General features: G+C 57.9%; 1 protein-coding gene across 7 annotated transcripts; it reads right to left on the bottom strand.

The window, feature by feature from the left end:
* Window positions 1-1129: 1129 nt before the first annotated feature.
* On the bottom strand, window positions 1130-12110 carry RELA (RELA proto-oncogene, NF-kB subunit). 7 transcript variants are annotated; one of them, XM_033416706.2, is made up of 11 exons: window positions 11527-11865; window positions 10918-10944; window positions 10664-10815; window positions 10383-10531; window positions 9407-9498; window positions 8921-9052; window positions 7955-8059; window positions 7522-7734; window positions 4581-4661; window positions 4420-4494; window positions 1130-2163 (listed from the first exon to the last, which is right to left on the bottom strand). In XM_033416706.2, the coding sequence occupies exons 1-11, from the start codon at window positions 11531-11533 to the stop codon at window positions 2063-2065; spliced, it is 1134 nt and encodes a 377-aa protein (XP_033272597.1). In that variant the 5' UTR covers window positions 11534-11865; the 3' UTR covers window positions 1130-2062. The 7 variants fall into 7 exon arrangements, with proteins under 7 accessions (XP_033272597.1, XP_033272588.1, XP_004264415.1 ...); XM_033416697.2 differs by lacking the exons at window positions 1130-2163; window positions 11527-11865 and adding exons at window positions 2217-3639; window positions 11925-12110; XM_004264367.3 differs by lacking the exon at window positions 1130-2163 and adding an exon at window positions 2217-3639 and having other exon boundaries at window positions 11527-11861.
* Window positions 12111-12293: the final 183 nt, after the last annotated feature.

The following is a 12293-nucleotide window of genomic DNA, read 5'->3' as shown; positions in this document are numbered from 1 at the left end:
AACATGGAGTTTTAAACCACTGGACCACCAGTGAAGTCCTGGGGCTGAGTTTTAAAGGTTCAATGTGGGGACATTCGATCCCTGGTCAGGGAACTAAGATCCCATGTGCCGCAAGGTGTGGCCAAAATGTAAAAATAAAATCAAGGCTCAGTGTCCTGTTCACCAGGTAGAGAAGGCAAAGGGATCCTGGGTAGAACCAGTCTGGGGGGCCTGTTGGACTGGAGTCAGCCTACGTAGGGACCCAGGGTCAAGGAGGCTGGAGCTGAATCAGAAAGGGCTGTGAATGGGTGCACTAGAGCTCCTGGACTAGCAGTTCCCAGCACTGTGTCCCAGCTTTCACCTGGTGGACTGTAGTGAGGAGCCCTCACAGTGCAGGGTGGAAGGCTCTGGTGTGATAGATGTTCAAAGGGAGGGTGATGTGATTTGGGTGTCAGAGCCCTTCGGCTACAGGGAAGGCAAGGCCAGGGAGGAGGCTGTAGTAGCAGCCCCAGTGGAAGAGGTGGTGGCTGAAACTAGATGACAGCAGTGGAGATGAGAGGAACTGGGCACATTTGCCAGGACCCAGTGAGGAGGTGGACTCGAGTTGCTAGGGGAGAAGATGCAGAATCCACGGTGGTGGCCAGGTTTCTGGCTGGAGCCCCTGAGGGATGGTAAGGCCAAGGCTGAGACAGGGAGGGGGAAGGGCAGCCTGGGGCTGGCTGGGGTTCTTTGGAACACGGAGAGTTTGAGAGGCCTGAGGGATGTCAGTGTGAGATGTCCAGTGTGCTGGCGCACTGGAGAGAGAAGTCTGGGCTGGAGACAAGGATTTGGGACTGGTGAGCCATGAGCATGATGAGGTCACTCAGGGAGTGTGGGAAGGACCGTGAGAGGGCTTCTGGGGGTCACGGGATGTCACTTCAGGACACTGGGAAAGCCAAGAGCGAGGCACAGCCTGGGCTGGAGGACCTGGGCTCGCTCATTCCCCTCTGGGTCTCAGGTTGGCCACACTGCGGGCAGCTCTGCCATCAGTTTCCTCTGGTTAGCCTTCTCACCCTGCCAGGTCCCTCCTGGCGCTCGCCCTCGCCCCATTTACAGCGCCGTTGCTCCATCAAGCCCCACCTCCCCAAGCACCGCCCCGCCCCCGGCAGGTTCGCCGGGGTCCTGACCTGGCCATCATGCTCGGGTTCCGCCCCTCGCGCGTAAGTACAGCTTGGCCTGGTCCCAGAGTGGTCCACCTGCTTCAGACCCTGCCCCCTGAACAAGAGCCTGGAGCAAAGCACGATTCGCTCGATGCTTTCCGGTTCGCCAACATTCCGCCGCCAGCTGGCATCTTTCCTCGTAGACACCGTCCATCGGAGTCTGCACCCTGGGCCTACTGTGTTCCCAGGGGACTCGGTAGATTTGCAGCACGTCCCACTGAAACCCGGTTGCTCCTGCCTTCACCCTCCCGCAAAACCCTGCGACGCCACCGGCCTCAAGATGGGTTTTCCTGAAGCGCATTACCTGGCGTCCCTATTGTAGACTGCTATCCTTGCGCATGCGCACTAGCGACGGCAGGCCCTAGCGGGCCACAGCCTCTGGCGACCCTGCTTTACTGCGCGTGCGTCGGGCCAAGCCGGAAGTACGTCCAGTTCTAGTCCCTCTGGAAGTCGATTTGTTTTTGTTCAGGACTCTTGGGCGCGCGCGGTGGTGGAACGGCGGCTTCGGTTAAGATTTCCTCGGTGCTCCCAGGGCAAGGTGTCAAAGCATAGACCTTTACCTGGCACCTCCCCTTCCCCAACACATGCAAACACTCCCTCATCCATTTAAGGGATGAAATCCAAACCTCTTAGCCCCGCGTTCTTTATCTTTCACAGAATGACCCCATCGAAACTTTCAACGTCGTCTCTCTTACCCCGCTCACCTACAAACGCTGGCTAGTCCCTCTGCGAAATCCACCCTCCTCTGTTGATGTAAGACCTGAAGCTAGCGTGGCCTCTGTGAAACCCTTCCTGAAAATGCTCCATCCCCACAGCTGCTGGGCCCTACCGGGCTCTCACTAGGCTGGGACCTCCACCCACTCCCACCCCCTGGCTGACTGCTCTCATCCACCGGCTGGTATCCAGGGGTTTCCACAGGCATCCTCGGACTGCAGGCTCCCGGATGGCAACGTATTCATCCAACTCTGTATCACCAACGTCCAGCCTGAAATGACCAGCAAAGAGTGTCCTGTTTGCTGAAAGAAGGCAAATCTCTGGCCAGCTTGGCAATGAATTTATTAGTTCAGAGTAGAAAAAGCAATAGTCTATAAACACTTTGATTCTTCACTAAAAACTGAGCCTTTTGACTGGAGAGCAGTCAGCCTGCTCTCCCCCTGACCCTCCAAACAACTCGCCCTACTACTAAGGCACTTGAGAAAAGGGGGAACAGAGCAGTCTCAGAGAGAACCTCCCTGGATCCTGGAGAAGGCCAGTGCTATCCCACCAGTTCCCTTCAACCACAGCCCAGCAAGGAAAGAGCTGGCAGAGCCCTCTGCAGGGTAGGAAGGCCAGCCCCTCAAATGCTGGTGGTTTGGCACAAAGAACGCCAGCACCACACAGGGGCTGGTAACAGGGGCATTATTTTGGCTCAAGGTGTAAGTGAACCCACGATTTGAGGCAGACACTTGGTAATAAGGCTTTGTGGCCTCAAAGGCCATAGCTCCAGCCTGTCCCTCTCTCTAGGAGAGTACTAGAAGCTGGAGGGTGGGGTTGAGGGACCCCAAAATTCCCTATAGAGACTGGAGCTGAATATCAGGATAAGGGAAGGAAGAGTTTGAGTTTTCCCAGCTCTCCCCTTTCCAGAGAAGTTAATGCTTCTGCTTAAGCACCTCCAAAAAGAGAGAGACAGCTACTGCCAATAGAAGAATAAAATGCACCCCCCTCCCCAGAAAGACATCACCCAAAGAAGTAGGGGGCAGCTGGAGAACACCCCCCCCCCCCCCCCGAATCCGTAAGTGCTTGCTTTGGGAGGGCTTGCAACCCAGTGCTCTGGGCAGGGCAGGGCAGGTCCCTGCCCTTTAGGAGCTGATCTGACTCAGAAGGGCTGAGAAGTCCATGTCCGCAATGGAGGAGAAGTCTTCATCCCCTGAGAGAAGGCCGTTGGTGAGGCCAGAGGCTCCCAGGGGAGTGGGAACTGGGTCAGGGGGCCTCTGGGACCCTGTCACCAGACGAGTTATAGCCTCAGGGTACTCCATCAGCATGGGCTCAGCTGTATGGGGGGCCATGGGTACACCCTGGTTCAGCAGCTGCTGAAACTCAGAGTTGTCGACGGATGCCAGGTCTGTGAACACGGCTGGATCTGTGCTATTGCCGAGCAGGGCCCCCAGGTCTTCATCAGCGTCAAACTGCAGCTGCAGCAGAGCCTCTGTCAGTGTCCCTTCCCCAGCCGGGTTAGTCTTGGGGGCAGGTGGGGTCACAGCCTGAGCAAGGCCTGGGGCTAGGACGGGGCCAGGGGCTGGGGCCTGGGCCAGGGCTGATGCCATGGCTGGGGCAGGGGCTGGGGCCTGGGCCAGGACTAGGGCAGGGGCCGGTGCCAAGGCCGAGGTCTGGCTTGGGATCTGCCCAGAAGGAAAGACCATGGGGGAGAACTCCTCAAAGTTGATGGTGCTGAGAGATGGTGTAAAGGGATAGGGCTGGGGAGCTGGAAAGAGAAACAGAGAGGCAGGGGTCACAGAAAGCCTCAGAGGCCCACCCCAGCCTCTGGACCCCAGCTGCTGTCAAGACTGCTTAGGTCAGTCCTTCTCTGTGCGGTCACGGCCAGCACCCTAGCACCCTCCTCTTAATGCAATCTGCCCTCGCCTGTAAGGTCCAGCTCTAGCCTCAGCTCCTTGGAGCGTTCCCTGTCTACCCCAGCCCACAAAACTCTCACAGCCTTTCAGAGGAAGGGACGCTTTCAGAGCTGGCGAAACCTCGTCATACAGCTGAAAGACCAAGCCCTAAGTGGGCCTGGGCCCCAGCAACACCCAGTAAGCAGGGGGTCGTCATTCTTCTTTGAGCCACGTTTTGCTACTTTAGAGGTGATTTTTTTTGTTGCCCCACTTCAATGGAGAGCTGAGGGCAGAGACTGTGCATTTTTGAAACTTCTGTATCTCAAGGTCTCCAAGGTCTCCAACGTGGGGTTTAACTGGCATAGGGGTTCTCATCCCCAAGAGGTTGCTGGTTCCGGGGCCACACCTCCAGAGCCTCTGATTCCACAGGTCTGTTAGGGGCCCAGGAATCTGCATCTTCACCGCTTCCCTGATGGCTGTGACACAGGCAACTAGGCCTCAGGCCCTGAGAAACAGGAGCCCAACAGAGAGCAGCCTTCAGACGTCTGCTGCTGAGACTGACCGCTCATCTCCCTCCCAGAATGGGTCTAAACCACGCACTGAACAGAATTGAGCCTATAGTTCTGGTGGGGCAACCTTAAGGAAATCCTTACGTGGCTTGGGGACGGAAGTTGAGCTGCGGGAAGGCACAGCGATGCGCCGGGTCGGAGGCCGGTGGTCGGTGGGTCCTGTGAGGCGAAGTCTGGGTCAGTTCATGGCGCCCAAGGTCCCCCTTCCCCCGCCTTCTCTCTAATTCTCCCACTGCCCCTCTTACCATTGAAAGGGCTCTTTTTCATGATGCTCTTAAAGGTCTCATACGTCCTTTTGCGTTTCTCCTCAATCCGGTGGCGATCATCTGGGAAAGTAATGGAGAAAAGCGGGTCTTACTCTCCCCAGTTGGACCCCCAAAGCTCTCAAAGGACCCTTGGGAGGTAGGTGACGGGACAAACTTCCCGAAGACCCTTTCTCCAAACCTTCTCAGCCAATGAGAAGAGCTGTGTGACTCTGTGACACTCAACAATTATAAGAATGGGGACTTCCCTGCCAGCGCAGTGGTTAAGAACCTGCCTGCCAATGCAGGGGACACGGGTTTGATCCCAGGTCCAGGAAGATCCCACGTGCTGCGGAGCAACTAAGTGCGTGCCCCACAACTACTGAGCCTGCGCTCTAGAGCCTGTAAGCCACAACTACTGAACCCATGTGCCACAACTACTGAAGCCAGCGTGCTGCCTAGAGCCTGTGCTCCGCAACAAGAGAAGCCACCACAGTGAGAAGCCCGCGCACTGCAATGAAGAGTAGCCCCGGGCTTCCCTGGTGGCGCAGTGGTTGAGTCCGCCTGCTGATGCAGGGGACGCGGGTTCGTGCCCTGGTCTGGGAAGATCCCACATGCCATGGAGCGGCTGGGCCCATGAGCCATGGCCACTGAGGCTGCGCGTCTGGAGCCTGTGCTCCGCAACGGGAGAGATCACAACAGTGAGAGAGGCCTGCGTACCGCAAAAAAAAAAAGAGTAGCCCCTGCTCGCTGCAACTAGAGAAAGCCCGCGCGCAGCAACGAAGACCCAATGCCGCCAAAACAAAACAAAACAATTTTAAGAATGCCATGGCTTTGTGAGAAGACCTCTGTTACCTCAATCTGCCCTCTGAAGGCCACACAGGTACTCCCAAGTCAGGGGCACAGCTGACATCCCTGTTCCCCTCCAGCCTTGATCAGGCCTGGCACTGTGCCCTCTGCTCTCTGGGGCAGCCCAGGCATGACAGACCAGCTTAAGACTTCAGCAGACTCTTAATCTTCTCTCTAATGGTTTCAGAGTTCAGTCTGAAGCTTTCAGAACTTTCTAACTACTGCTGCACTTGGATAACCCCAGAGGAATCAACGCCAACAGTCCAAAGCCAACCTCACCATCTCACCTCAGACACCTGGTTCTGGTTCTTTCTCCTTCTGTGTTCCCTCCCTACCTCTCTGCCCTGTCCCCAAACCTTGGACACATCCTCAGCATCTTCCTCTTTCTCACTCCCTACCATTCAGCCCCTAGACACATATTTACCAAGCACCTACTGCATGCCAGCCTCCGTTTGAGCCACTGGGATATGGCCCTGAGTAAGCAGACAAGGTTCCTGCTCCCAAAGTTGACATCCTGATGACAGAGGGGCGAAGACACAACCACATACAAGTGATAGGAGCTCTGAGGGAGAGGCACAGGGTGATGTAACACCACCAGAAGATCAAGGAATCTAGTTTAAAGGTGTCCAGGGAAGCACTGGTGTGAGCCCATCGCGTGAAGATCTGGGGGCCGAGCATTCCAAGCAGACGCAACAGCTAGAACACTGGTCCTGAGGGGGACTGGGCTTGCTGTGTGTTGTACGCAAAGGGCCCGTGGGGCTGAGAGTCCCCGAGGAGGCCAGCAGTAGGTGAGACCGGCTCGCTTTGCACTCCCTCTGCAACGTTCACATGGCGCCTCCTCTCCCAGGATGACCAAAACGTCTTCCAAAATGGCCTCCCCACCCCGAGTCTCCCGTCTCAGATCCTCTGCACGCTGCTGCCAAAGCGAGCTTCCAGATCTGCTCGTGTCACTTCTCTGCTCAGAAACCTTTGGTGGCTCCCCACTGCCTTAGGATGCAACCGTGGATGAATGCCTAGAGTCCAACCTTCAAGGCCCTTCTGGGGCTTCCCTGGCAATCCAGTGGTTAAGACTCTGCACCTCCACTGCAGGGGGCAAGGGTTTGATCCCTGGTCGGGAACTAAGATCCCACATGCCACGTGGCACAGCCAAAAACAAAACAAAACAAACAAAGAAAACCAGCCCTCCTGCCGGGGCCTGCTCACCGCCCACATCAGCTCCCCCCTCGAAGCTGTCCCCAGATGTGCTGTGCCGGGCACCCTCCTACACCCGTGCCCTTCCAGATGCTGCGCCACCTGCCTAGAAAATGCACTTCTGGGTCTTTCTCCAACTCAAATGGCAACTCCTCCAGGCAGCCGGCTCCAGCTCCCACGGTATTTTGCACACACCTCCATTTCGCACGTTACTCTGTAACTTAAGGCTCTGTTTTGCATGTGTGTCCTCCTCATGTGCCTGAGTTTCCAAAGAGCAGGGCATATGTCTCATTCATTTTTGTATTCAGATTACCTGGCACAGGCCCTGGCACCAAGTGGACACTCAGTGATTATGTGTGGAATGAACTGATGGCCGTTTTGGGGGTTGTTTTCTAGACTCTATTAGACAGTTCCCAGGGCAGGAAACACTCTCAGGCTGGATGACGGACTTTGAATAAAGGATCACTCCAGCTATTCCTATTTGATCAGATACCCGAAAGCCTTGACCAAACCATGGCTGTGTGGTAGTGATAAGAGAGATCCGGTGTGGCAACAGGACCCTGGAGCCAGATGGCTTGGGTTCAAATGAGGTCTGGGTCTGCCGACTCAGAGTATGTGACCTCAGGCAGGTTAGATGCTCACTCCCACCTCAAAAGGTTCATTAGAGAATAAAATCAGGTAATTCGCTGATATGCCTGGAATAGGGCCATACCCGTAATAAGAGCTCAGTAAGTCTTGGGTATCGTTACTATTAAATGAGGCAAGAAAGATAATCTGATTACTGTGTAAATCCCCGCCCGACTCCAGCTTCTGACCCTCACCTACAGCTGCCACATCCAGGCCTGGCCTCACTCCCATTGGCTGGAGCCCAACAGCCCTGCTGCTACCCTCCCCAGCTGGGTACCTGTGTCTGGCAAGTACTGGAATTCCATGGGTTCGCTGAGCTCCCGATCAGAAGGCCGCCGCAGCTGCATGGAGACGCGCACGGGGGCCTGCAGGCTGGGGTCCGCATAGGGGGGCGTCCGGAACACAATGGCCACTTGCCGGTGCACATCAGCTTGTGAAAAGGAGCCTCGGGCCTCCCAGCCTGGTCCCGTGAAATACACCTCGATATCCTCTGCCAGAGATGGGGTGGCTTCGTGGGTCACCGCGCTCAGCTCACCCAGCCCGCCACCCCCTACAATTGCTGCTACTTATCTTTGGACATACATCGCCCTACTGTCCCCAAGGTGTTGGGGGAGTGTCTACACCAGTTCCCTGACACTCACCCCATGTCTGCTCAGCCCTGCCCTTCACCTCCTGATCCAAAGAGCACAGCCCTCCTCCCAGGTATGTACCTTTCTGCACCTTGTCACACAGCAGGAAGATCTCATCCCCCCCAAGGCAGCTCCCAGAGTTCCGATTCACTCGGCAGATCTTGAGCTCGGCAGTGTTGGGGGCGCCTGAGGGTGTGGGAATAAGGAAGGAAGCCCTGAACCACCGGAGGTCTCCTGGGCTGACCTGCAGGAAATGCAAGGCTCCTGCCCAGCCCAGAGCCTAGGCTGTCCAGAGCTTGCTGACTGTACCTCTGCAGCCAAGGTCCGACCATTCCCACTGGCTCCTCACCCCAACCAATTCAGCAACTGTTTATCTACTAGCACCTACTCTGTCCCCAGCTCTGTTCTAGGCCTGAAGGATATAACCACGCACAAAACCTAAACGTCTCTGCCCCCATGGAGCTCACAGTCCAATGTGAACCAAGGGGATCACAACTCCTCTTTCTCCACCTGACCCAAGTAATCTTCAAGGCCCATTCATACCCACCCTGGCAATGAACCCTTCCCTCCTGACCCCCCGGTTCATCCTGGTTTCTGGGCCTCGGGGCTCCAAAGGCCTTTTATTTTCACTCATCCTGCTGGCTACTTAATTAAAGACTGCAGTTGATCTACGTCGGCCCCATTCATCTGTGAACTTCCTGTGAGCTTTCATCATTGAATTATTACTCTCTAACATTATCTCATTTCTGGGAGTTCATTTCCTGGAGTCATTAGTACAGTTCTGGGCATACCACCCTCTTATCACGTATTGGAAATGCCTGTCTCCCATCTGACTCCCTGCCAGCCTGGAAGCTGCACCTCGAGGGCAGCTCTGGGTCTTCTTTGCCTCGTCTCTCCAGCCAGCACAGTTCTGGGCACAGAGGAGATGACGAATCCGCTGGATGACCGGACGAAGCCAGAGCAACTTTTGCAGGCCCCCGTGCCCGCCCCCACTTCCTCCTCACAGGTCCACCCCTCCTCCCTGCCTGCAGCTCCCTGGCCACTCACGGTTGTCAAAGATGGGATGAGAGAGGGCAGGCGACAGGCGTAGGGGCCTGCCTGCCGGGTCCCGCACTGTCACCTGGAAGCAGAGCCGGACAGCATTCAGGTCGTAGTCCCCACGCTGCTCTTCTACGGGAACTGCCAGAAAAAGAGATGGTCAGGCGAGCCTGGGCAGGGGATGGAGCGGGACGTGTGTGTGTGCAGGGGTGAGCTCTGGGTTGGGAGGGCTGTTTGAGGGCATGTGAAACGGTAGGAGCCCTAGAAGAGGAGGAAGAGAAGGTTCTAGACCCATCACTGACTCCACTTGTGACCCTGGATGCCACGTTCCCTATGTCCCCTCTCCGGGTCTCTTTCCCCAGTGGTAAACAGCAAGATTCCATCTGTACTGTGGGTCTTGGCCAGCGAGGGACAGATGAGGGGAAGGTGGCCTTGGGGCGACAGAGGCTGGAGGTGCTCCAGGCAGGTCCAGGCCTTTGCCGCCGCCGCCCTCACCTTGGAAGGGGTTGTTGTTGGTCTGGATGCGCTGACTGATGGCCTGCTCCAGGTCCCGCTTCTTTACACACTGGATCCCCAGGTTCTGGAAGCTGAGGCCCCCCCGGGCATCAGTCCCACTGTCTCCAGAAGAGCATGGGCCCTCCTGCCTTGCCCACTCTGCCCGTTCTCCCCCACCCACTCGCCAGGTGAGCACTTCGTGCTTAAGCCCCTTGAATGGTCCCCAACCATGCCACCATGAAAGCCACTCCCTACTCTGGCTGACAAGGCCCTGTGCCCTGGCACCTGGCCCCAGCGGCAGTCCCTGCCGGCTCCCTACCCTCTGCCACAGGGGCTTCGTTCCCTTCTCCAAACACATGAAACTCATTCCCACTTCAAAGGCTTTTGCACGCGTTCATTCTGCTGGGCGTGTTCCTTCGGTGCTTCTCTGCTTTCCCACATTTAGGTCTTACCTGCGAGAGGCCCTTCTGACCTCCCAATCCAAAGAAATGAGACCGGCTCCTTCGCCTCCCCCACCTCGGGCTCTTCTTCCAAACTATTACTGCTTTACTTCCATCACTGAAATGGTGACTCCCTAACAGTATCTTGTTTAGTTATTTGTATATTTATTTATGGCCTGCCTCTGTCAACTAGTATGTAAGCTTCAGGGGAGACCGGTGGTTCAGTGGTTTTCTTTCCCGCTATGAGAGATGTGACACTGAGCGACTAGCCTTTCCAGCCACAGGGGTTAGGGGTTCAGAGGTGAGCAGGGACCCATTTCTTTTCCATGGAGCTCACAAGGAGCTCCTCTCCGCTTGAGAGAGGAGACACAGACAATTTCAAGACAAAGGAATCTGCTTGCAGAGCTGGGGACAGAGCAAGGAGTGAGGAATTCTGTCCTCCCTCCAGAAAGGAGTAACACTGTAACAGCTACACAACTGCCCCGCCTCTCCGCCTTCCGTCTCACCACCACCCCTGCCACCCATGACAAGCTCACCTGTGGATGCAGCGGTCCGGGCAGAGCTCAGCCTCATAGAAGCCATCCCGGCAGTCTTTCCCCACAAGCTCATGGGGGTGAGGCCGGTGAGGGGGGTCCTTGGTCACCAGGGAGATGCGGACTGTCCCTGGCCCCGTGTAACCATTGATCTGTCCAAAGTACAGAGAGAACCCTAGAGGCTCAGAAATTCCAGGCTCACCTCCCAGACACAGACTGTGTGGGCCTGAACGCAAGTCCCTCCCATACTGACTCAATGTCCCCCACCCGGGCGCTGTGCTGACCTTGATGGTAGGGTGGGTCTTGGTGGTGTCTGTGCTCCTCTCGCCTGGGATACTGCCTGCTGAGCGGCCCTCACACTTGTAGCGAAAGCGCATGCCCCGCTGCTTGGGCTGCTCGATGATCTCCACATAGGGGCCGGAGGCCTGGGCCGGCTCTGTGGGGGACACGCGGGCCAGCCCCCATCAGATGGCTGACCCCATTGCCCCTGGCCCTGGGGAGCTCGTCCCAACCCACTGAGAAAGGATGGCCCACTTACCCGCGGGGAAGATGAGGGGGAAGAGGTCTGAAAGGAGAGGGAGACAAGGGTCAGCACAAGCCCACATCCTGTCCTCACCAGGGAAGGCCTGCTTCCCCACAGCGAGGAGATGGAGCCAGGCCCCTTCCCAGGGACACGGAGTCGGGGCCTGACACCTGGAACCTGCAGGGAAACTAAGGGGCAGGGGTAAAGGAGCCAGAAGCACCTGCTTCCTGAGGGAAGCCGGGGATGGGGCCTCCCTCCACCAGGGGAAACTGAGTCAGGGTCTTTTCTATTTTCGTAAGTTAAACCAAGGGAGGGCACCCTCACCCCCCATCCCGAGAGGAAACTGAGTCAGATACATTCCCCCCTAACGAGGAAACTAAGTCGGAACTGCCCCCCCGGACCCCGGGGGGAAACCGAGTCAACGCTCCCCCCACACCCCACACCCAGAGGGGAAACTGAGTCAGACCCCCGAACGCCCAACCCCGCCCCGCGCCACCATCCGGCCGGCCGCTCCCTGCGCAGCGCCCATCGGCGTAGGAAGAGTCGGAAGGCGACGCAGGGGCTCCCGCCGCGGTCCCGGCGGCCCCAGCGCCGCCACCCCGCGGGGTCAGAGGTCGCCCTCACCGTCCATGGCCGGGGTCCCGGGGGCGGGGCCGGGGTCGCAGCTGGGCCCGCGGCGCGCGCTACAGCAGAGCCATTCGCCAGAGGCGGAAATGCGCTGCGCGCGCCCGCCGCCGCGTCACTGCCGGGAATCCGACCGCGCTTGCGCGCTGGGTCGCCGCCGCCGCCGCCGCCGCCGCCGCCGACCCCGCCGCCCCTCGCGAGGGTAAGGGGCGAGTGAGCGCCACGCGGAGGACCGGGAGGCCGTGCGTGGCGACGCTGTTGTGGACCGGGAGCCAGTGCGCGCTGCGCGGGGCACCGAGAGGCTGCTCGCTTGGGGCCCGCTCCCGGGGCTGGCGGGGCGGCTCGGCTCGTCCCCGAGTTCGGGCCCCGCCTGGAGGGCGGGGCCGGCGATTACTCACAATGTTTTTAGGGGATTTCGGGGCCCCCTTCCTCCGATCCGAGGAGTTTGGTGATGTCACCCCGAGCCGGGTCTGGAGCAAAGCCAGGGCTGCCGGGCTTCGACCGCCCGCCTTGCGCAGGGAAGGTCTCGGGCCTGCTTTGCCCTCAAAGGCCAGGTGGCTGAACTCCTCACGGTTTCCTAGTCGATAAAAGTGCTGCTCAGTGCTTCTCGGTGGTTGTTGCCGCAGAAGCACTTTTTAATTTCCCGTCCTCCCCAATCTGGCTGCAAGGAGGGGAAAGGGAAATGCCCGGACCTCTCCACCTGGCAGTGCTTGGATCGTGGGCTTCGCGGATCCTGCTGCACGCTAGGGTGGCCTGAGGCTCCGCGC

The sequence above is a fragment of the Orcinus orca genome, chromosome 8, assembly GCF_937001465.1.
Source record: "Orcinus orca chromosome 8, mOrcOrc1.1, whole genome shotgun sequence".
NCBI lineage: Eukaryota > Metazoa > Chordata > Mammalia > Artiodactyla > Delphinidae > Orcinus > Orcinus orca.
The sequence above is the reverse complement of the archived record's forward strand: the minus strand, read 5'-3'. Positions and strand labels throughout refer to the sequence as shown.